This window comes from Carlito syrichta, unplaced genomic scaffold (genome assembly GCF_000164805.1).
Source record: "Carlito syrichta isolate Samal-C Ts95f unplaced genomic scaffold, Tarsius_syrichta-2.0.1 Scaffold308897, whole genome shotgun sequence".
NCBI classification, from domain to species: domain Eukaryota; kingdom Metazoa; phylum Chordata; class Mammalia; order Primates; family Tarsiidae; genus Carlito; species Carlito syrichta.
The window spans coordinates 173387-198587 of NW_007252993.1; the positions used below are offsets into that span (position 1 = coordinate 173387).

At 38.0% G+C, this 25201-nt stretch overlaps 1 protein-coding gene across 3 annotated transcripts in view; it reads left to right on the plus strand.

Annotated features, from left to right (window-relative positions):
* RB1CC1 (RB1 inducible coiled-coil 1) overlaps positions 1-21912 on the plus strand; it is a 97578-nt gene extending 75666 nt beyond the window's left edge. Inside the window, exons 19-24 of one of the 3 annotated variants that reach the window (XM_008066372.2) lie at positions 1431-1485; positions 2537-2584; positions 7028-7086; positions 8827-8963; positions 19584-19654; positions 20497-21912. In XM_008066372.2, coding sequence (XP_008064563.1) covers positions 1431-1485; positions 2537-2584; positions 7028-7086; positions 8827-8963; positions 19584-19654; positions 20497-20574 — 448 coding nt within the window. In that variant the 3' untranslated portion in view covers positions 20575-21912. Of the gene's footprint in view, positions 1-1430; positions 1486-2536; positions 2585-7027; positions 7087-8826; positions 8964-19583; positions 19655-20496 lie in introns of those variants that run through there. The other 2 variants (XM_008066373.2, XR_002482438.1) reach the window with 2 other exon arrangements.
* Positions 21913-25201: the final 3289 nt, after the last annotated feature.

Consider the following 25201-nt stretch of genomic DNA (forward strand, 5'->3'; position numbering starts at 1 on the left):
ACGCGCTACCACACCTGGCTAGTTTTTTGATTTATTGTAGAGATGAGGTCTCACCAAGTTGCCCAGGCGAATCTCGAACCCGCGGGCTCAGGCAATCCACTCACTTCAGCCTCCCAAAGGCACAGGATTACAGGCTGAGCCACCGAGCCTGGTTCAAAAATGAAATTTAAAAAGCATTTCCATTTATAATAGCACCCAAAATATAAAAATACTCAAATAAATTTAATAAAGGAAGTTTGAGACTTATACATTGGCTATCTCTGCGTTTACAATTGAATTTTTTTTTAAGATAGCATCCAAAACATAAAAACACTTAGGAATAAATTTAATAAACGAAGTTTGAGACTTATACATTGAAAATTACAAAACATTGTTGATAGAAATTAAAGGAGACATAGAAAAGCATCCTTTGTTTATTGATTGGAAGATTTAGTCATGTTAAGATGGCATCATTCCCCAGATTGATCTGTGGACTCATTGCAATTCCTATTGAAATCCCTTCTTCTGGCAGAAAAGGACAGACTGGTCCTAAAATTCATATTGAATTGCAAGGGACTCTAAAGTAGCCAAAACACTCTTGAAAAAGAACAAAGTTGGAAGTTTTACACTACTTGACTTTAAAAATGTGTAAGCTAGTGTAGTAAGACAATGTCATGCTTTGACATATAGATCAATGGGATAGAATTGAGAGTTCATAAGTAAGCCCTTGTATTTATGGTCAGTTGAACCCTTGTGTTATGGTCAAGGGTACAAGAAAGTTCCATGGGGGAAATTGCCTTTTCGACAAAGAGTGCTGGGATAGGATAGCTGGATATACATATGCAAAAGAGTGTAGTTGGACCCTTTCCTCACCATACACACAGTTACTTTAAAATAGATCATGGACTTAAATGTAAAAGCTAATTACACTCACAGAAACAAAACTTATTGACCTTACACTAGACAAAGCCTCCTCCTAGAGAATTAATATTTAGAAGAAAACAATTTCTGTTTTGTAACAAGTTGGTTAAAATATACTATGGCATAGTGAGTACTAAGAACATTGAAGTACATTGCAGCAATTTAGTAAATCTATTGAGGTCTTTATGAGGCCTCAGTTTTTTCAGTAACACAGATTTACTCACACTTAGAAAGTTGAGTGGTTCTTAATCCCTTGGGGGAAATGTATGAGATTTAAAAGGCATTTTCTCTAGATAAATGTACACATAATTTTGTTTATAATTCCAAAATGTTTATAGATCTAGGACTGGTAGAAATACATAACAGTGAAATTATATCCTGATTTAAATTGGCTGCTTTTGAAAATTTAGCATAAACTCTTAAATTATAAAAGTGATCTGTATTAATATTTAATATTTTCAAAATTTCATTGAAGAATATAAAGCTTAGAATTTCAAAATACTAAAACGAAATAATTGTCTTAATTTTAGAGAAAATCTTCATATGCTGTCTGAAGAGAAACAGAGGATAATGCTGTTGGAACGAGTAAGTCAGTTTTTCTCTTGAAATACCATGTTTAATACGTTTATTTTGGGCATACAGTTTAATAAACTTTATTCTGAAAGCATGCAATAGACTATTTCTAATTGCATTTATAAATTAAATCTTTTTTTTAATGATTGTGGTCAGTGTTTTAAGATGTTTTTTCACTTTGTGGTCTTAGTAGCTAAACAATTGGCAGTGGTGTTTCAGGCCTCTCACTTGTCATAACTTTCCAGTGAATGATGTCCGTATCAAAGAACAAGGTTGATAGTTTTAATAGAATAAATATATTAAATGATGGTTTTATTTAATAACAGTTCAGAATCCAACAAGATAATATACATATGTATTTTAAAAATTTCAGAAACAAAGTCTTGATATTTTAGAAATGAGTAAAAATATAATAATAAGTAGTGAAGAGTTATGCTTTTAATAAAGATTAAGTGAAATAAAAGAAAAAATTGACAATAAAGGATTTCTGTTTAGTTGTGCTATTAGATTATATTTTGTACACATTTGGCAAATCCTTGTTCACAGATCAGTTTTTATTCAGCAGGCTTTTAAGGTTTTCGACAATATCTGTTGCTCTCTTTACAACCTTAATTTCCTGATAAAAATCCAAGTCAGAATTGTACAACTGTATTCAAATATAGCATGTCGTCAATTATTAAAAAGGTTATGTGATTACCTACCTAGAATAACCTGAGATGTATATTTTAAATGCAGATTTCTTCCGTTAGGTGAGACCTACTAACAAAGACTTTGGGAATAGATCCCAGATATTTCCTGCATATTTTTGAATTTCACAGGTGTTTCTAATGCATATTTGACAATGCATGACTTAGATCAATGTATCTAAAAATTGTTCTGGTTCTCATTTAAGCCAGTACATACTAAAACAGTTGCAAAGGATCCATAGTAAATAATATTCCCATTAACCTTTCATACCAGAATCGAACATTAGTTTGAAGACGGTAATCATTTTTTGACTTTCTGTTTAGATTTACTTGAGTAGGCACAAGGATAAACCACAGATTTCTTGTTTTACCTGCAGACATTGCAGTTGAAAGAAGAAGAAAATAAACGGTTAAATCAAAGACTGGTAAGTTTTGTTTAACAAAATTTTTTTTTTGAGTCGGAGTCTCACTGTGTCACCCAGGCTGGAGTGCAGTGGCACGCTCACAGCCACTGGAGCCTGAACCTGCTGGGCTCAGTTGATTCTTTCACCTCAGCCTTCCAAGTAACTGGAACTGCAGGGGGCACCACCATACCCAGCTAATTTTTTTGATTCATTGTAGAGATTAGGTCTCACCAAGTTGCCCAGGCTGTTCTTGGACTCGTGGGCTTGGGCAGTCTTCTCGCCTCAGCTTCCCAAAGTGCTGGAATTACAGGCGTGAGCCCTGTGCCAGCCTTGTTTCGTAGATGATCTTAACTTTTTTTTTTTTTTTTTTGAGTTGGAGTCTCACTCTGTTCCCCAGGCTGGAGTGCAGTGGCAGATCTTAATTACTATTTTTAACCCTTTGCACTCAGAGACATCTCGTGAATCACCTACCAGCATCTCAACCACACTTCATTTTTTTTGAGTTGGAGTTTCACTCTGTCGCCCAGGCTGGAGCACAGTGGCACGCTCACCACAGCCTTGACCTGCTGGGCTCAGGCAATCCTTCCATCTCGAGCCTTCCAAGTAGCTGGAACTACGGGTGTGAGCCACCACACACACCCAGATAATTTTTTGATTTATTGTAGAGATGAGGTCTCGCCAAAGTTGCCCAGGCTGGTCTCAAACTTCTGGTCTCAGGCAATCCTCTCGCCTTAACTTCCCAAAGTGCTGGAATTGCAGGCTTGAGCTACTGTGCCGGACCTCAACCACACTTTTTTACGAAATAGTGAAAAACGAATCACTTCGTGTTAAATAGTATGGCATTGGGACCAGTTATTTTATTGTAATGGCATTTGGCTTATAGAGTAATTTTGGACATTGAGGAACTTAGTTATGACAAAAAAACTTAAGTCTTATTTTTTTTAATGTGTGGCAGTGATCTCCCTTCAACTTTGAAAGTCTCCTTTCTTTAAGGCTACAGTAACTTGCTTATCTCTTTAAGCTATGCCATATGATACAGAAGGTATACTTACAGCTGCCTTTCTTATACAGAGACTCAGACTTTTTTCTTAGTATGCAAATAATCTGTCTTGATGAGACAAGAGTGTAGATCTGACCACATGAACTACCTTACTGAGATACATTTAAAAAGAATGAACAAAATCAATGAGGTACATTTAAAAAGAATGAACAAAATCAATTTTCTGTTTTTTAATAAAACTTAAGATTCCATGATTATATGTGTTTGTAATCTCAGTTGTCATTCTTAATTAAGTCAGAAAATTAAAAATTAGAGCTGTGTTTCATAAGCCTTTTGAGAGTTAACATGTTCACTCTCACAAGTATGCATAATCTTAATATATTTATGTCCAAATCTTGAATTTCCTTGAAGTGATGGTCCCTGAAAGACAAGAGATCCTGCATCATCTTCTGAATTACTTTGACTTTGCTCTGACCTATCCAGTTAGCCAATTACTCAAACAGCCCATTTTACAGCCAATCATATATGTTTTAATGTCTTTTTTTTTTTTTTTGGCAATTTTTAATGATTGCAAGGAAATAAGAACAGTTTAAGCTTTGTGTTCAGTACTTTTAAAAAATTTTTAGATAGTTTTGTTTGTTTGTTTGTTTTGAGTTGGAGTCTCACTCTGTCACCCAGGCTGGAGTGCAGTGGCACGCTCCTGACCACTGCAGCCTTGACCTGCTGGACTCCGGTGATCCTTCCGCCTCAGCCTTGCAAGTAGCTGGAACTACAGGCATGCGCTACCATGCACGGCTGATTTTCTTATTTATTGTAGAGATGAGGTCTCGCCAAGTTGCCCGGGTGGATCACGAACCCACAGGCTCAAGCAGTCCACTCGCCTCAGCCTCCCAAAGTGCTGGGATTACAGGTTGAGCCACCGAGCCTGCCCGAGATACTTTTTGGAATTGAATTTTTCACGAATAAAATATCTTGTGGTGAAGTATCTGCTTTCTTTCTGATACTTTAACAGCAAAAATTGCATATTTTATCATGATTATACTGTTGATCATTAACTTTTCAACAAGACATAGAAGAGTTTTCTATTGCAGACATAACTTGTTTTATGTGGTATCCCCAGTAGAATATAAGTTCTATTTGGTAGGTATTTTAATCAGTTTTGGTTACTGCTGTGTTCCTTGCACCTAAAATAGTAACTTTTAGCTGGGCTCAGTGGCTCAGCCTGTAATCCCATGCCTTTGGGAGGCTGAGGTGAGTGGATTGCCTGAGCCCACGGGTTCGAGACCCGCCTGGGCAGCGAGACCTCATCTCTACAATAAATCAAAAAAGTCAGTCGGACGTGGTAGGCGCGCCTGTAATTCCGGCTACTCAGAAGACTGAGGCGGAAGGATCGCCGGAGCCCGAAGCCCAGCAGGTCGAGGCTGCCGTGGCTGGGAGTGGCCACTACACTACAGTCTGGGCGACAGAGTGAGACTCCAACTCAAAAAATAAAAAAAATTAAAATAGTAACTTTTATAATGTAGATGCCTGGCAAATGTATATGAATGAATAAATTTTGCCCTTCAGACCCATAGAGCACTACCACACTCAAATTCAAGAGAGATTCCAAATGTAAATCACATTTTCGCATAGATTTACAGCTATATTCACAGAATTGTTCTTTCAATCTAAATCTTCACTTATAATGAATATATGAAAAATGTAAGCTTTTAAGAAACCTGAATACCTTGAATTGTACCCCACCTTTAAAATAAAAATTAAAAAAATTTTTTTAAGCATAAATAAAGTTGAATGGGTCTTAAAAATGGATAGTCAATCTTAACTGGCAGGATATAGATCATTTGTCTAGATAACTTAAGTTGCTGTACCATTTTAGGCCTTTCTAGTCATTATTTGTTGTTGTTTTCTTTTTGTTGAACACCTATACTGAGAGCTTTGCATTGTATCATATAGTGTTCAGTTCAGTGTAGAAATCAGAGCATCACAATTAGACAGAAATTTTTTTTTTTAAAGAAAAAATCAGCCAGGCTCGGTGGCTCAGCCTGTAATCCCGCGCCTTTGGGAGGCTGTGAAGTGAGTGGATTGCCTGAGCCCGCGGGTTCGAGACCCACCTGGGCAGTGAGACCTCATCTCTACAATAAATCAAAAAATCAGCTGGGCGTGGTAGCGTGTGCCTGTAATTCCAGCTACTCGGAAGGCTGAGGCGGAAGGATCGCCAGAGCCCAAAGCCCAGCAGGTCGAGGCTGCGGTGGCCGGGAGCAGCCACTGCACTCCAGTCTGGGCAACAGAGTAAGACTCCAACTCAAAAAAAAAAAAGAAAAAATCCACATCTGTCCTTGATTTGTGTGACCACGCATTGGCCTCACTTACCTTGGAAAAGACAAGCATTCTTGCTGCCCTTTCGGGTCTCAGGACCCTGAAACCTGTGCCCCCGGTCTTATGAGAAGCTTAGGTGGTAAATGGATTGAAGCCTGCAGAGCAGTCTCAGCTGAGAAATGGCCCCAGTAAATACGTGCCCTTCATCATGCCTCTCATCAGGAAACAAAACGTGATGGCTGTCAACATCCTTATTCTTTACTGATTGCTCAGATTTTGTTATTTAAACTGGGGCATCTCAAGGGTTGCCTTGAAGATAAGAGAGGAGGGATATTCCAACGTCCAAACTTTATGCATCTTCCTCATTTCTACAGTAATATTATTGTTTTTCCTCTTCAGATATTGTGCTTTTCAGATGTTTTTAAGAGTCTTTTTTGGTTTGTTCTATTGTTTTTTCAAAAAGAAAGATTTAAAAACTTGATATGCTAGAATTTTCAAACTTGTCTCAGAAAATTTGTCTTTTCTCTGGTATTTCAAGGTTAAATATATAATACAAACAAATTGAGTTTTTTGGGGGTTTTTTGTTGTTTTTTTTGAGTTGGAGTCTCACTCGATCACCCAGACTGGAGTGCAGTGGCCGCTCCCAGCCACCACAGCCCCGCCTGCTGGGCTCCGGCGATCCTTCCGCCTCAGCCTTCCAAGTAGCCGGAATTACAGGCATGTGCTACCACGCCCGGCCGATTTTTTGATTTATTGTAGAGATGAGGTCTCGCTGCCCAGGCGGGTCTCGAACCCGCGGGCTCAGGCAATCCACTCACCTCAGCCTCCCAAAGGCACAGGATTACAGGCTGAGCCACCGAGCCCGGGTTGAGGTTTTTTTTTTTTAAATCAGATTTTAATCTAACCAGATGTGACAAAGTAAGTTATGTAAGTAAAAATGTAGGTAAATTTGTCTAATGAAACTAATTATTGAAATAAATAAATTGTGTTAATGAACATAAGTACCACATTAGTTTGAACTTGTTGAAGCTGAGACACAGGCTTGAATTTGTGTAATATACTGAAAGAAATTTTTGCAGGAAGTACCCAGTAAATATATGTGGTGTTCAAATTGTATAAGATTAATAAACTGTTTTTTTCTTTTTTAGATGTCTCAGAGCATGTCTTCAGTATCTTCAAGGCATTCTGAAAAGATAGCTATTAGAGAGTAAGTATTTTATTTTAATTTTGTAGTTCTTCTGTTAATGTGACTGAATTGAATTGTTAATGAAAATATATGTTAGTGGCAGTAATACTTTAGATTCAAGTTTGCTGAGCTGAGTGTTTTGTACTTAGTAGTAATAAAAGTTGTTTGTTTTGTTTTTGTTTTTATTGGAATGCAAGGTTTTTCTAAATTGTTATTCTGGAAACACTAGGATTGCCTTCCAAAACATTCCTTTTATAGCTTTATGATTCACACAGGTATCCTTGAGGACTTTCTTACTCAAATTAACTTTTCAGCTGGTGCCATCTCTTTTAAATCACATTTATCTCCTTAGTCTTTTTCATTTTATATTGGAGAGTCTTGATTTGTTTTTAAACTGCAGTGCTTACTCATTTTTATTTTTTAGATTTCATTTTATTAATATGCTACATATTCATAATACACTACGAAATGCATCAATTGAATAGCTTAACAGTCAATTTTCTGGACCAAATTACCCCATAGAAATAATTTTTCTTTTGCTTGGGTTATTTGGAAGGAGCCCTGGAGTAATAAAGTAAAAAAGTTAGCAACTCATGAATGGTGTTCATCAGTTTATTATACTGACGGGATTGTGAAGAGTAAAGCCCTTTTATTTTATTTCTGATACTTTATTTCTAGATGTCTAAATTTGTTGGCCAAATTTTTGGTTGTCATATATCTGTGGTTCTGACCTTTTCCCGTCCCATTAAAATTTGATCTTCTCTCAGTGATTGAAGGGACTGAGTGTTTACCAGCTATATGTCACATCATTGGGCAGTTATTTATGGTCTTTGAAGATTAGACAGATCTGAGCTTTAGTAAACTGCCTCAGGAGGCCCCTTCTTTCCCGGTATTAGCTTTTGGTGTTTAACCACACAGTACCTGCCACATAATTGTTAGGTAGGCAGTATTTGTAGGATAATTTAATAATGAATAAAAAGCTGTTATACTTTAAGAGCCTCCCCAGCTGCCTTTGATGCTTTATCAGGTGTAGGACCTACTAAGTTAAGGGATCTTGACAACTGAGAAATCTGAGATTAATTTTCAGGGCCTGCTAACTTTTTTGAAAAACCATTTTAAGACGCTCTGAGGAGACAGACACCACTTCAGCATTTGGGCAGATGTATCTACTTCTCACTTTCTTTTTTACGTTCTTTTAGGTCTATATTCCAAGTCTATAATATATACTGACTTTTCTAGAAATGATTAAGTCCTTGGCATATGGACCCATTTCAAATACTTTTTTGTTCAAATTAAAGAGCACTACGCCTGGAAACTAGGACAATAGGATCTAGTTCTTCTTTGACACTGTGGCTGTAAATGAGCTTTCTCTGTTTTTCTCCCTTTCTCTGAATTTATGTTTCTAGGTATGAAATGAAAGATTAGGAGAAAAATGTTTCTATGCTTGGATGAACTATAATGAATACTTTACCCCTCATCCAAGCAGTTTTTTTCTTAACATTAGATAATGGATACTTTATTAATGGAGCTTTGTGGTATTTGACAGTCACTGGCATCATCATTTGAAAACCTGAGAATGACCAACAGTCCCATTAAGAGCTGGGCAGAGTGCAAAAAGAGTATCATGTAAATGTGAAATTTAATGTTGCATTAGTGTTTTAATATGTAGGTGAGCATTATAGAATATGTACTTAAGTTTTCAGAATAGGGGAACTGATAGTAACTCATTCTAGGTCAATTAAAGTACGTTTCTTTGTTCAGTTTTCAGGTGGGAGATTTGGTACTTATCATCCTAGATGAACGCCATGATAATTATGTATTATTTACTGTTAGTCCTACTTTATATTTTCTGCATTCAGAGTCTCTGCCTGCCCTGGATCTCAAACCAGGTGAGGGTGGTAAGTGTCATCCCTTGGTTAAAATATTAAACCTGGAGAGGAGGGAGTATATTACAGATTTTTTTTTTTCCCTGTTAGCTAATTACATTAGAACTAAGTGACTAAGAGGGAACCCTAATTAATCTGTTTTTATAAAATCTGCATTACCTGGATTATTCTTATGTATTCCATTGACAATTCAAAATTAGAGTGTCGCCTAAGCCTTGGGTCAGTTGATGAGACTATGCCATGAATGCGCATGCACACGTGTGTGCGTGTGTGTGTCTGTCTGGCTTTCTCTCTGTTGCCCAGGCTGAAGTGCCATGGCATGAATTCCTGGGCTTAAGCAATCCTCTTGCCTCAGCCTCCTGAGTAGCTGGATGCCACCACTCTTGGCTAATTTTTTGGGGGTTTTTTTGTTGTTGTTATTGTTTCTATCCCGTTTATTATTTTGCCTTGTTTTTCACTATGCTGGTCAATACTTTACAAGCTGTGTTAAAATATGCTAAGTACCAGTGTCTATTTCATCTTGAAATAACTAAAAAAAAAAAAAAGCAGAATAGATATTCTGGTAAACTCAGCCTGAGCATAATTATTTTTATTTATTCATTCATTCAGTTATTTATTTATTTATTTATGAGTTGGAGTCTCACTCCGTCACCCAGGCTGGAGTGCAGTGCCATGCTCCCGGCCACCGCACCCTCAACCTGCTGGGCTCCGGCAATCCCTCTGCCTCAGCCTTCCAAGTAGCCAGAACTACAGGTGTGCGCTACCATGCCCGGCTAATTTTTGGTTTAATGTAGAGACGAGGACTTGCCAGGCTGCCTGGCTGAGTCTCGAACCTGCATTCTCTGGCAATCTACTCGCCTCGACCTCCCAAAATGCTGGGATTACAGACTGAGCCACCAAGCCCAGCCTGATTATTTTTAGAAAGAAAACAAGTGTTCATTGAGATTAATGTTCTTAACTGGAAAGACTTGGGAACAGAGTCAAATGTCTACTCTTGAATCTAGGCTAGTGTCCCGTGACACTCTCTTCTTGTGGAAGGTTATTTAGAATGTCCATCTTATAATAGTTTTGTAACCCTGAAAAATGAGAAGATAAGCTCACACCTTAGTATTTTTTTTACCTTGGAAATGGTGAACTTGATAAATTTTCTTTTGTGTTTTGGTGAGGATTTTTTTTTGTTTTTCATTTGTTTAAACTTTTTATTTGAAAATGATTCTTAGGCTCACAAAAGTTGAAAAAATTAGTATAGTCCAAAGTATACCTATATACCTTTACCTAGATTTACCTATGGACATTTTGCCTTATTTGCATTATCTCTTTATGTGTAAGTATCTAATATATGAATACATGAATAAACACAAATGTATGTACGCTTTTACTTTCCAGAACCACATGAGGTTAAATTATGTTATGACCCTTTACCTTTAAATATTTCGATGTTTATTTCCTATTCTTGTTTTGTTTTTTGTTTTGTTTTTTTGAGTTGGAGTCTCACTCTGTCACTCAAACTGGAGTGCAGTGGCCATTCCCGGCCACCACAGCCTCGACCTGCTGGACTCCGGTGATCCTTCCGCCTCAACCTTCCAAGTAACTGGAACTACAGGCACATGCTACCATGCCCGGCTAATTTTTTATCTATTATATAGATGAGGTCTCGCCAAGTTGCCCAGGCGGGTCTCGAACCCATAGGCTCAGGCATTCCTCTCACCTCAGCCTCCCAAAGTGCTGGGATTACAGGCTGAGCCACCGAGCCCGGCTTATTTCCTGTTCTTAAGAATAGGAAGAGTTCAGTGTTGAAGTCAGGGAAACACTATACACTCTTTTTTTTTTTTTTTTAGTGTATCTTACTATTTTAAAGACTCCCACAAGTCCAGCAGAAAATAATTTATTTAATGATATTACTTAACCATGAGTAACCCTCCTTTCTTTTTTTTCTTTGAAAAATTTGTAACGGAGGATGCCAATTGGGGTCACGCTATCCCTATCTCTTTGTTGTTGAGCTGGACGAATGTGGATTTCCAGAGTGTTCTTGTTCCTTTGATAATGGGACTCATTGCTCCTCTGACATAATATAAGCATTTAGTTTTAAATGATTTTTTAAAAGACATTATGAATTGGCTTTGAAGTGTTGGTTAACTTTTCACAGTATCTTCTATATCCTGTTGTTTGGAAGCTTTTATTTTGCTGTCACATGACAGTACCCTTAAGGCTCATTTCTGATGATTTTTTTCTTCTAATTTTTTATTTTAAAGATGTGGAATGCAATTTAGAGTTGGGTATACAAATTTTCTGCAGGTACCCTTGTTGATGAGGTGTGACCCCGCTCCCCTGGCAGTTTCCCACTATTGCCGATCCCTTTCTTACAGTATTATGATAATTGTTCAAGGTCCGCTTATAAGTTGAGAACATATGGTACTCTGTTCTTTGTTTCTGTAATAGATCATGGAGTATGATAGACTCTAAATCCATTCAAGCTGCTGCAAAGTCCATATGCTTGTCCTTCTTTATGGCTGCATAACATTCCATTGTGTATATTCACCACTTTTTTTAATCCATTCCAGCTTCGATGGGCAGCACAGTTGGTTCCATGTTTTTGCTCTTGTGAATAGTGCTGCAATAAACGTGTGTGTTTAGGTATCTTTTTTGTAGAATGATTTGAGTTCGTCTGGATATGTTCCCAATAGGGAGACTGCTGAGTCATATGCAAGGCCAATTTCTGGTTCTTTTCAGAAATCGCCACACTGTTTTTCAAAGAGGGTGCACTAGTTTGGATACCCACCAGCAGTGTAGACACGTTCTTTTTTTCTCTGCATCTTCACCAGCATCTGGTGTTTTTTGTTTTATTAATGATGGCCTTTCTTACTGGGGTTAGGCGGTAACTCAGTGTGGTTTTGATTTGCATTTCTCTGATGATTAGTGAGGCTGAGCACTTTTTCATGTGCCTGTTGGCTGCCCATATATCTTTTGAGATGTGTCTATTCTGCCCACTTTTTAGTGGGGCTGCTTGTGTTTTTTCCTTCCAGCACGTTTGATTCCTTGTATATCCTGGATGTTAGGTCTTTGTCAGATATACAGTTGGCAGATATGTTTTCCTATTCTGTGTGCTGTATCCCCACTCTTTTGATGGTTTCTTTGGCTTTGCAGAAGCTTGCCAGTGTGATGAGATCCCAGTTGTCTATCTTATCTCTAATGACATAGGCACTTGGAGTTTTGATCAGGAATTGGTTGCCAGTTCCAATTTCCATAAGGATATCTCTTGTATTTTCTAAGGTTCTTATAGTTTGAAGTTTTACGTTTAGCTCTTTGATCCATTTAAAGTTGATTTTTGTGTGTGATGATAGGGGTGGGTCTTGTTTTAATCTTCTGCATCTTGTCTGCCAGTTTTTCCAGCACTATTTACTGAATAGATCCTCCTCTCCTCAGTGGTTGTTGTTGGAGGCTTTGTCAAAGATGAGTTCATTGCGAAATGGAGGTTTTGTTTCTGGAATGTCTGTCTTGTTCCCTTGGTCTATATGCCTGTTCTTGTACCAATACTAGGCTGTTTTGATTATTGTAGCTTTATAGTAAAGTTTGAAGCTTGGAGGTGTAATACCTCCTGCTTTGTTTCTTTTGCTGAGGATCGTTTTGTCCATTCATGGTCATGTATGCTTCCATGTGAATTTCTGTATTGTCATTTCCAGGTCTGAGAAGAATGATGTTGGTAATTTAATGGGTATTGAGTTGACTTGATTGATTGCCTTTGGTAGCATGGACATCTTAACAATGTTGATTTCTTTCTGTCCATGAGGATGGAATCTTTTTTACATTTGTTTGTGTCTTCTTGGATTTCTTTGAGCAGTGTTTTGTAGTTCTCGTTGTAAAGGTTTACTTCGCTGGTTAGGAAAATGCCAAGGTATTTCATTTTTTTGTAGGTGTTTTGAATGGGATTGTGCTTTTTATTTGGTTCTCTGCCTGCTCGTTCTTGGTGTGTAAGAATGTGACTGTCTTTTGCAGATTTATTTTGTACCCTGAGCCTTTACCAAAGTCCTTAATCAGTGCAAGCACGTTTTTGTCAGGTTCTCTTGGAATTTGAAGGTCTAGGATCATATCGTCAGCTAAGAGGGATAACTTGACTTCCTCTTTTTCTATTTTGATCCCTCTGATTTCCTTCTCTTGTGTAACTGCTCTAGGTAGGAATTCCAACACAATATTGAACAAGAGGAGTGAGAGTGGGCAGCATTGTCTTGTTCCACATTTCAGGGGAAATGTTTCCGGTTTCTGTCCATTTAGCAATATGCTGGCTGTGGGTTTATCATAGATGGTACTTACTATTTTGAGGTATGTTCCTTCTATACCTAGGTGTTTGAGGGTTTTTATCAAGAAGAGATGCTGGATTTTATCGAAAACTTTTTCTGTGTCTAATGATACAATCATGTGGTGCTTTTCTTTACATCTGTTGATGTATTTATTTGCATTTATGGTCTTGTGGATGTTGAACCAGCCCTGCATCCTGGGGAGGAAGCCTACTTGGTCGTGGTAGATGATTTTGCTAGAATCTTGTTGAGAATTTTTGCATCTGTTGTTCATCAAGGATATTGGCCTATCGTTTTCTTTCTTTGATGGTTCTTTACCTGATTTGGGTATCAGTGTGATGTTAGCTCGTAAAATTATTTGGGGAGAGTTTCATCTTTCTCAATTGCCTGGGATACTTTCAATAGGATTGGTATCAGCTCCTTCTTTTACGTTTTGTAGAATTCTGCTGGGAAGCCATCCGGTCCAGGACTCTTTTTTGTAGGTAGTTTGCTTATGACAGAGTCAGTTTCCTGGGTTGTTATTGGTCTGTTTAGTGTCTCAATGTCTTGTTTCAATCTTGAGAGGTTGTGTGACATTAGAAAATCCTCCATTTTATTTAGGTCATCAAGTTTGTTTCCATACAGGTGTGCATAGTAATCTCTGATAATCATTTGTATTTCTTCAGGGTCAGTTGTGATTTGATCTTTTGTATTTCTGATTGTGTTTCTTTTCTCTCTTTTTCTTGGTCATTCTGGCTAGGGGTCCATCAATCTTGTTAATTCTTTCAAAGAACCAACTTTTTGTTTTGTTGATTTTTTTTTTTTTTTTCCTTTCTATTATTTTTTTGTCTTCTATGTCCTGTATTTGGGCTTTTACTTTGGTGATCTGGATTCTTCTGCTAAAGCTGGGGTTTTGTTGGTCTTGTCTTTCCAGCTCCCTTAGGTGATTTGTTAGGCTATTAACTTGTTATCTTTCCATTTTCTTCATGTATGTTTGTACATTCCCATCGTAGAACTTCTTTCATGGCATTCCAGAGGTTTTGGTAAGACGTTTCTTCATTTTTATTTGTTTCCAGGATTCTTTAAATGTCTGTTTTGATTTTGCTGTTGACCCCATAATCGTTCAGCAGCATGCTATTTAGTGTTTATGTCTTTGTGAGTTTTAGGAAAATTTTGTTGGTGTTGACATTTATTTTTATTCCCCTGTGGTCTGAGAAGGTGCATGGCAATATTTCAGCCTCATGGAATTTGTTTGTAGTTGATTTATGGCCAAGTATGTGATCAATCTTGGTGTATGTTCCATGTGGTAGTGAGTAGAATGTATATTCTGTAGTTGTTGGGTGGAATATTCTGTAAGTATCTATTAAGTCCATGTGGTCAAACACCTGGTTGAAGTTCCAAATTTTTTTGCCTCAGTGATCTATCTGGGGTTGTTATTAGGGTATTTAAGTACCCAGCTAGTGTTAGAGTCAATATCTTTTTTTAGCTTATTTAGTAGTTGCTTTATAAATGCTGGTGCTCCTGTGTTTGGTGCATATATATTTAGGATGGATATTTCTTGTTGAAGGATTGAACCTTTTATCATTATGTAGTGTCCTTTTGTATCTTTTTAAATTTTGGATAGCTTAAAGATTGTTTTGTCTGATATTTAGACCACTACTCCTGCCTTCTTTTGTGATTCATTTGCCTGGAAACTAGTTTTTCGTTCTCTAACTTTGAGTCTGTGTGCATCCCTTGTAGTGAGATGAGTTTCCTGGATGCAGCAAATAATTGGGTCATGGTTTCTTATCCACTTTACCATTCTGTGTCTTTTCAGTGGTGCATTTAGTCTGTTCACATTCAGGCTGATTATTGTAATGTGATTGTGTATCCCTGTCATGAGGTTCTCATAAAGTTTTTTCTTTGTTTGCTTGTTTTCTTTTGGCTTTGGGGTTGATGTATGTGTGTGTTTGCAAGTTTGCTGTTGCAGTGTATTCTCTGTTGATTCTATGTTCTGCTGTTCTCTTGGGAGTTGTGTGGTTATTCTCTTTTTTTCTTTCTTCTGTGCTTAATATCTTTTTAAGCATCTCCTGTAGAGTTGGTCTAGATGCTGCATAATCTCTTAGGCATTGGATGTATGGGATGAATTTTAATTCTCCATCGCTGATGAAGCTGAGCTTGGCTCATAGGAAATTCTTGGTTAAAAATGTTTATCTTTGAGGACTTTGAAGACTGGACTCCAGTCCCCTTCTAGCTTACAGTGTTTCTGTTGATAGATCTGCTGCTATTTTGATTGGTTTTCCCTGGTAGGTACTCTGATCTTTCTCTCTTGCTGCCTTTATTATTTATTTATTTATTTTTTGGTACCTACTTTGTGTGGGTAAATTACTATCAGTCTGGGAATTGGTCTTCTCATTTGATGTCTAGTGGAGGTTCTCTGTATCTCTTGTGTTTGGTTAGTCACATCTCTGGTGAGATGGGAAAGTTTTCTTGAATAACCTCCTGGAATACTTGCTTCAAGGTGTTCTCTGTTTCCCTTTCTTCCTCTGGGATACCAGTCAGGCGTAGGTCCAGCCTCTTGATGTAATCATACATCTCTTGTAGACTTTGTCCTTTCCTTCTGAGTTTTCTTTCTATGTTTTTTACATAGAGGATTAATTTCATGTTCTAGTCTTCAAGTTCTGAGATTCTTTCTTCTGCTTGATTAATTTTGCTTTCCATGCTTGCCATCTTGTTTTTTTCCTGGATGAAATTTTTATGGCTAAAATATCTGTTATAAGTTCTTTCAGTTTTGCATCTTGTCTCTCTTGAGTCTTATTCACTCTTTCTATCCATTCCTTACTCCTTCCTACACTCTAGGGCCAGTCATTGGTGACTTCCATTGTTTGGGCTCTGAGGTCTGATTTTTTTGGGTGCTTTCTCTTTGTTATACTGGAAATTCCCTATGGTCTTCTGTTGGTTTTTCCTCATTTGTGACAGGTCTCACTCTTTTCTCTTTAGTTCCATTATTCGGTGGCAGTGATAGAGGCTTTCACTTCTGATGGTTTTCAGCCCTCTGTTCTTTCCTGATCAAGACTCTGGTTTGTTCTATTTTGAAAAAGAACTGTGGGTGGGAAGCTCTGCTGTCTCTTGTAGTTTTGAGAGTTGAATAAGGTGGAGGATAGGGAGCTAGGATTCAGAAAGTACTTGCAAATTACAGTCTTCTCTGATTCTGGTATGGGTTCCCTGAGACCCACTTCCCACCACCGCTGTATGATAACGCAATGGGTATGTATGTGTACTCCTTGAGTTCAAGATGCTGTAATAGTATTGCAGAAAACAGAGAAGAGTAGAATGAAAAAGGATGAAAATTAAAAAAAAAAAAAATAGAAAATGCAAAAAATAAAAACGCAGAACAATGGAAACAGAAGCCAAAGCAAAAAACAATAGCACACAAAACACACACACACACACAACAAAACAAACTGGAATAACAAAAAAACAAAATGAAACAAAAAAACAACAAAAAAACCCTGGTTAACCAAACACACACACACACACACACACACACAGTCAGCACAAAGGAGAAGAAAAAGAGAACTAGAGAAAACAATTGGAATTCCAGTTGAACTCTCACACATATATTCATACACACAGTAAACTAAAAAAAGAGAAGGACAAAAGAGCAAAAACAAACCAACAAAACAACAAAAAGCTGAAAGATGAACATTCAGTCATTCACATACACACATAAACTGAACACAAAAAACAAAAGAAGAAAGAGAAAAAAAGAGAGGAGATACATTTCAAACCCTCACATACACATTTATGCACAAAGGAAAAATTAGAAGATCTAACAGACAAACATTAAAAAAAATTTAAAAATTAAAAAGTCCTGCCCTCTTGTGGCAGGTTCTGTAATTGTTCCTCTCATCGCCCCTGTGCTATCTCCTGCAGAGCTTGGCCTTGTTGACTTTTTCCCCAGTGTCCAGACCAAGGAAGGAGGAAGGGGTAGTGAGGGTGGGTGGGCCTGCAGTCCTCCCCTCCCACCCTTGTATGGCTGGGGGTTCACCTCTGGTGGGGAGGTGCGGAATTGTCTCTTCTCGGCTACTGGCAGGGGGTGCCCCAGCCAGGCCTGTCCTGGAGTGAAGTCCTCCTGTTGCAGCTGACGGCTCCGCCAGGGCCCGTCTGTCCTTCTCAGTCATGCCCTAGCCCTGTGGATCTGATGTTCAGAAGATTGCAGGGGAGGAAGGGGCTGGGCCAACCCTGGGCTCACCACTGATCTCCTTGGAGGCGCTCCTGGTCCTTTTCTGGTCACACCCTTTGTCCTGAGGCTGAATCAGGGTAGGGGGCAGGGTGCCTGAGACTCAGCATCCGTCCTGCCCTTCTGGAGTCTGTGCTTCCAGGATATTCCCTGTGGGCCACGATCGGCTCCTGAGTAGTTTATCTGCTGGTCACAGGGATCGGATCTGTTGCTTGGTGGTGAGCAAGCCGAAGTACTGTCCTGCCCATTCTCAAGATAGTGGCGGGGTGCCTCTTTCTTTGCACTCCCTGCACAACCCTTGCTAGCAGTGTCCGGCCACGTGCTGCCGCGGTGAGCCTGGAGCCGGCAGTCGCTCCCACTGCAGTGGGGGAGCAGAGCTTGGCGCTGGTCATCTTTCCCTGCTGCTGCTTCCCAGGAAGCCTTTTGTCAGTTACAAGAAATGGCATCCGGCTGCTGCCACCCTGGAACCAAGCAGTGCAACTGCAGCATCAGCTGCTTCACCAGGAGAGCCCTGGCCGCTTGCCCACGAGCCCCCACTGAGTCAGTCTCTTCCAGTAGCTTCTTCCCAGGAAGGGTTTGTTGGTCTTTTAAAAAAAGGAAGAAAAACAATGGCGTTCACCTTCTGCGTCCCATTGATCACTAGAGTCCAAGCCGGGCAGCTGCGAACCCAGTCACTCCGCCAGGAGAGCCCTGGCCACTTGCTTCCAAACCCTCACTCCGTCAGGTGCTCACTCGCGCGGCCACTTGCTCCCTGACACGTACACACACAACTTCCCGTGCACTCACTCATCTGCCCTGGGACTCGCGTCGCCTGGCGGGCTCGCTGGCCGTCTTCCCCCAGCCCCCGTTTCTGACGATTTATTCAGGATCTGTTTCACATGTATCTTCCCAAGTTATTTTGTATTACAAAATACTATTTTTGTTACATGTTTTTGCCCAACTGTGGACAATGTGTTATGGTAGTCTAAACTATACTATGAGGTTTGATGTTCAGTAGGTTGTGTAGATATTTTCAACTTAGGATGCGTTTGTCTAAATGTAACTTTATCGTAAGTTGAGGAGCATCTGTAGTTTATTGGCTGAATACTTTTCAAATTGGCTTTTAATACGACAACTTCACTTCAGAAGAACTCAGAAAGAGAACGAGTATCGCCCCTTAGCTTGGCAGTTTTGCCGTCTGAGGGCTCGCCTTCTCATTCTGTCTTCCTACATTTTTCATCTTCCTTCCACACAAGTGCTACTCTTCTAGACTTTCTTTGATTCTTAACCCTTAGTTATTTATTGAGTACCAACTGTGTACATGGGCTGCCATGCCAGGCTCTGTTGGCATACAGGTGATACAGGTGTGAGAAGGGTGTCATTCCTGCCCTTGAGGACTTGTGTTAAAAACACTGCCCCTCAAAAATCAGGGCTTTGCTTTGAACCTATGAGATACAATTTTGTCTACTTTCAGGCATGGACGTGGTATCTTTATTAATTCTCTCAGTAGATGGCACTCTTGAGTTAGCCTAGAACATCGAGATATATTTGTTCATCTTAGATTATTTGCATATTTTGAACTATGGTAGTCCTGTGATTTCATGTAATTATGTTGTATATATAATTAATGAGTAATAAGAGGCAACCAGTAATAAAATTACTGGTTGGAAAGTAACATGAATTCAGTTTTGTTTTGTATTGTTAAGCATTTCAGTTATTTCAGCAGTTTTTTTTTTTTTGAGTTGGAGTCTCACTCTTGTCACCCAGACTGGAGTGCAGTGGCCGCTCCCGGCCACCGCAGCCTTGACCGGCTGGGCTCCGGCGATCCTTCCGCCTCAACCTTCAAGTAGCCGGAACTACAGGCGCGCACCACCATGCCCAGCTAATTTTTTGATTTATTGTAGAGACGAGGTCTCGCCAAGTTGCCCAGGCGGGTCTCGAGCCCAGGGGCTCAGGCAATCCACTCACCTCCGCCTCCCAAGGCGTGGGATTACAAGACTGAGCCACCCAGCCCGGCTTTCTTTCAGCAGTCTTAAGAGTCTTGCATATTCTTCAAATCTTGAGAATTCCATTAGCCTGTTTTGTTCATAGAAGTTATGTTTTCTTGAATAATTATAACCACCATTCTTTCAAAAAGAGATTCACTGTTTAATTCATTAGCTTCAGGTGCATCTAGAAGACCCTGGGTACTTGGAAAAGTAATGGAAAAGGAATACTGCCAAGCCAAAAAGGTACAAACTGCATCATGTGATGAAAACCTAGAAATTATAAAGAGGATTTTCAGACAGCTTTATGTAGAAATCATGACCAGTGTTGTTCTTGACCTTTGAGCTCACTGGAATTAGAGCTTCAGTTTAATGAGAGTGAGTTTGAACCAGCAGTTTTATTAAGTATTTATGTTGTCTTTAGATAGTAGAGGTTAATTCCCAACAATCCATCTTCTGTTTAGGAAAACTACTGCAAAGTTTCTGTCCCATGACTGTTAAGCTACTAGTCCTAGTAACTTTTGCAAAAAAGGTTTTGTTAACTTACGTGCCAAAAAAGGAACCCTGTATAACCTGGTGACAAAAAGTTAATTCTCTTTGTAGGTGGAGTTGATGTTTTCTTGTTTTCATATTCTATCATCATTGAAGAAAGCTAGTATAATGTTTGGTGGCTTAAAAATGAGCCTGTTGTAATATCAGCAATATCAGAGGTATAAAGTGAGCGAAATCTACTGAGCATTCTTTGCGACTCACCATGAAATGTGGGCCTCAACGTACAAAACACGAATAAAACTTAAACTGCTTAGTGTTGCAGTTTGATGCTTAAAATAATGACGTTTGACTCACTTGGTATTATATTATTTAGCAGTCACAACCAACTTTGTCTTCCATCAATACTTGTAGTTCAGTATATTCTCAGTTGTTCAGGGTGGATCCTTCTGTAGTTTGATAAAGACTCCCCACACCCACCCACTCACCCATGCCACCTCCCCCCAAAATACTCTAGCAATGAGTAGTGTGATTGGGGGGGTACCGGTCTGATTTGGTTTAATCATTCAAGTGACTCCCTTTTTTTCTTTTCTTCTTAGGCTCAGAACAGATTTAAAGTTCCTTTGGGGACAAAGTTTTACAGAGTGAAAGCTGTGTCATGGAATAAGAAAGTATAACTCATGGAAGAAATGATTACGTTCTGTGACATTTTTCTGATTCGTTCTACAGTGCTTATTCATCACTCCAAAAACAGCAGGCCATCTTTTTAAAAAGTCAGCGTGGCAGTATACTTCATTGGTGTACATTATTTACTTTTTTACTGGCTCATTTTACAAATAATAAATTCATCAGAACCCTTGGCTGAATTATAATGGTTTTGGTTTTGGTTTTGGTTTTGGTTTTGGTTTTTACCCTGACAACTCTAGAAATGCGGACCAAACTAGTTCATTCTTTCAAAGGGCATACTTTGTGCACTGTGGCTTATGATTAGCCATATTAATTGCCTGTTAAATATACATTAGCTTGAACTTAGATGTTAAATGTTAGTTATTATTACCAGCATTTGTCCTTTTGTGAAATCAATATCAGAATACTTGCACTCTTTAACACATTCTTTATAAAATATATAAATTCTTCAGAACTATTTAAAGAGGAGTGTTATTGCATGCAGATAATCATAATTTTGAGTTTGCCTCAGTAGATTACTAAAGCAAATTGTTTCATTTATTTTTTTAAATGCCCTTTGATGTTTCAAAAGAACAAAGAAGAACTGTAATTTGATTGACTGATTTTAAGGTCAGCCATAATCAGCAATCTTCAAAAGCACTTTCAGTGGATTAGTCATTTGGGTTCTAAAGGGAAGAGTCTGTGTCATTAACCATTTCAAATGCAGCACTCGCTCAAACCTTCCCGTCTTAATGACTCTGCTTAGAAGAATCATACTGATGAAATCATAATTCATGGTTGAGTTTCAGAAAAAAGATATTCATTGTACATTAACCATTTAGAGTTCATTTAAATAACAAAATATTGTATTGTAAAAGACCTATACAATTTTAAAACAATAAAGATTTCAACCTGTAAATGTGTGTGCCTTTTAAAGAAGGATACATTTTTAATATATTTGAGTGATAACTGGGAAGTGTGAAAAAAATTGTTCTGTATCATGTCAAAGAGAAACGTTTATTACAAAATGTTCCTTAACAATATACTATGTAACAGGGTAAAAAAGTGTTATGTAGAATAGAATTGTGTAAACTAGATCTTTAGAGAAGTTGCCATTGAGCAAAGGTATTTAAATGAATTAGTTAAGTTGGATGAGACTTGTTTCAGGCTTGTTGCTAGAGAACAATAATAAAATGATTCTTTTTCAGAAAATATTTAATTTCTCCATAAAAATAAGTTAAATATTTTTTTAAATATGTATATCTAATAGTATAAAAATGGAATAAACATCATAGTGTATAGAAAACTGAATTTGACAACCTTAATGAATAAATGAACAAATGATTTCACATGTTTCTATTCAATCCTTCTATGACATCCTTATGCAAAGAATACCAAAACAATAAATTACTTTATATAGAGAGTGGTTTTGTTAAGTAGATTTGGTTGGCTTTAAATGAATCTGTTAGGTAGTCCTTTTTAACTTACTTGGTGCCCTTCAAATTTAATGTGATCATTGTGCTGTGGAATTGTAGTGACACATGGCATCCTATCTGTCATCTCATTAATGTTGCTTATAGTTTGCTTCTATTCTGTTTTATATCTATCCTACTAGTGTTCACATGTATTTATAAAACAAACAAAAACCTGAATTTTCTCAGTTAAAAAAATAAGAAAAATAAAACTTGAAAATCTCATTAATTGAGTTCTTAGCCTGGCTGTCAATTCTACATCTAATTTTAGTTTGGGGTGAGTTGCATAAACTCTGAACCTAAATTTGCTCATGTTTTAAATAAGATAATAATAATAAGCCTTGCCTAGTTGGGACATTTTGCAGATTAAATGAGAATTATAAATGAAAAGTGCCTTGAACAATTTCAGGCATATATTAAGCACTCAATGCATGTTAGCTACTATAAAGTTTCATTTGTATAATACAATCAAAACCTTTAAAGTCACTATTCAGGTTCTACTGAAGAGTTAGCTTCCTTTATGAATGAATATCTAAATCACATGTCCTGCAGGTAAACTTTAAGCGCATGTGAATTATATAGATTGATTTATTTTGGCAAAGGTAACTGGATATACTAAAAATATGAGAAAAATCATACAAACTCATTGATTTTTAAAAGTTATCAAGGTACAAACACTCACTTTTTTTCTCAGAAAATAATATTCCCCAATATCCCTGTCGTATTTCCTAATTTGTCATCTAGAGGCAGTTACTTTTAGTTTTATTGTCAATTTTATATAGTGTGCTATACTGATACTTCCCGATAAGTCAATTTACATGTTTCATTTGCTTCTTTGTATGATAGGAACATTTTCTTTTTTCATGACCTTATTTCCCCACTTCTATCTTTCCTGTATAGTATATTACTTTCGAGTTTGTTCAGGATTCGCTTAATGATGGCTCACCGTTCCCTGCTGGACCATGTCCTGAGCTATGATTACACTTCCTTTGTCATACAGTCACAGATTTTTATGTAAAGAATTGGGGTTTTTCTTCTTTTGTGGTTATCTTGTAATTACCATAGCTTTAATGTTTTTAGATGCTTCTTCATAGTTTATTCTTTCAAGTTGCATTTCTTAGAGACCTTTATTCTGGTGGCTATTTAAGAGTACCATTTCGTATCCTACAACATTTTTGTCAGAAAGCCGCTATTTCTTGGCCTCTCTACATTCTCTTGCTGGAGCTTATAATCAAATAACTTCTTAGGAAAAGAATTATTGAGAGATAAATTTTCAGAATTTCTGTAAAGAGGCTCATGGTTTATAGTTTTACGGGATGTAGTTTTTTTTACACATTGCTTCATTGTCTTTTATCATCCAGGTTATCGTCGTTGACCAATCTAATACCATTCTATCTCTGTTCTTTTCTGGATTGTCTGTTTTCTACCCCACTCCCATGCCCCCCAGGAATTTTTAGTTTTTGTTTTTAGTCATAGTATCATAAAATGGCATAATAATGTCATGTAATTCCTATCCCTGCCCATTGTTGCTACTGGGGACTTTTGAAAAGTGAACCCTTTCGCTGGGCGCTGTGGCTCACACCTGTAATCCCAGCACTTTGGGAGGCAGAGATGAGAGGATTGCCAGAATCCAAGGGTATGAGACCAGCCTGTGCAACTTGGTGAGACCTCATCTCTACAATAAATTTTTTTTTTTTAATTAGCTGGGCGTGGTGGTGAGCGCCTGTGGTTCCAGCTACTCGGAAGGCTGAGACAGAAGGATCACCTGAGCCAAGCAGGTCAATTTCTGTTCCTATTTTATATTTAATTAATATTCTCTTACGAGTTTCTTTTCAACTATCTCATTGAATGTTTATGTTGGCAACTGTGGTTTTAACTTCCAGGAGCACTGATCACCTTTTCATGAATCGGGGATACTTTATTTTTTCAAATCTCTGAAGAGAATGAATTAGTGACTTTCTAAAATTTTCTTATATTCTATCATCTCCCCAGTTTTTTTGTTTTCTCTTACTCATTAACTTTGGTATTTTTTTTCACATTGGAAGTGTTTCTAAAATAGTTAATGATGCTTACATGTCTCCTCATACTCGCGTAGAAAATTAAGCAGCTGATGGGAAATATTATTTTTAACTTCTTCCACTTGAATTCAGAAATAGGGAAGAGTTAATTGTAGGATTATAATTGTAAATCTTTATGAAACAAGGGAACTATTTACGCTTAGGTGAAATTCACGTAAAGGTAACCATGAATATAGTGACTTCATTCTTGTTATGACTTAAAAATACTCCATTTTGTATGCTATATATATATTCCATATGCCCATTCACCTGTTGATGAACATCTGAGTTGTTTTATCTTTTGACTACAGGTACTAGTGCTGTTGTGAACATTTATGTTCATGTGTTTGGGTACCTGATTTCAATTACTGGGCATACATCCTGAGAGTAGTTTCGGAGATACTTGGTAATCTGTTTCCCTTCCTGAGCAACAGCCAAATTGTTTTCCACAGTGGCTGAGTCGTTTTACATTTCCACCAGCAATGTATGAGGGTTCCAGATTCTTCATAACCTTGCCATCACTTTTTTCTTTTCTTCTTTTTTGAAATATGGCCATCCTGGTGGGTGCTTCATGTGCTTGTGGGTCATTTGTGTATTTTTTTTGAGAAATATCTATTCACACTCTTTGCCCACTGTTTAGTTGAATTTTTAAGTTACAACTGAGTTGTAAGTTATTTATGTTTTCTGAATACTAAACTCATATAATTTACAAATATTTTGACCATTTTGTAGGTTGTCCTGTTTTGACAATCTCCTTTGATCCACAAAAGTTACTAATTTTGATGAAGTTCAGTTTATCTATTTTTTCTTTTTTGCTTGTGCTTTTAAAGTCATATCTTAAGGATCCATTGCCGAATCTAAGGTCATGAAGATTTAACCCATGTATTTTTTTCTTTTTGAGTTGGAGTCTCACTCTGTCGCCCAGACTGGAGCGCAGTGGCCGCTCCCGGCCACCGCAGCCTCGACCTGCTGTGCTCTGGCAAGCCTTCCGCCTCAGCCTTCCAAGTAGCCGGAATTACAGGCATGTGCTACCACACCCGGCTGATTTTTTGACTTATGGTAGAGATGAGGTCTTGCTGCCCAGGCAGGTCTCAAACCCGCGGGCCCAG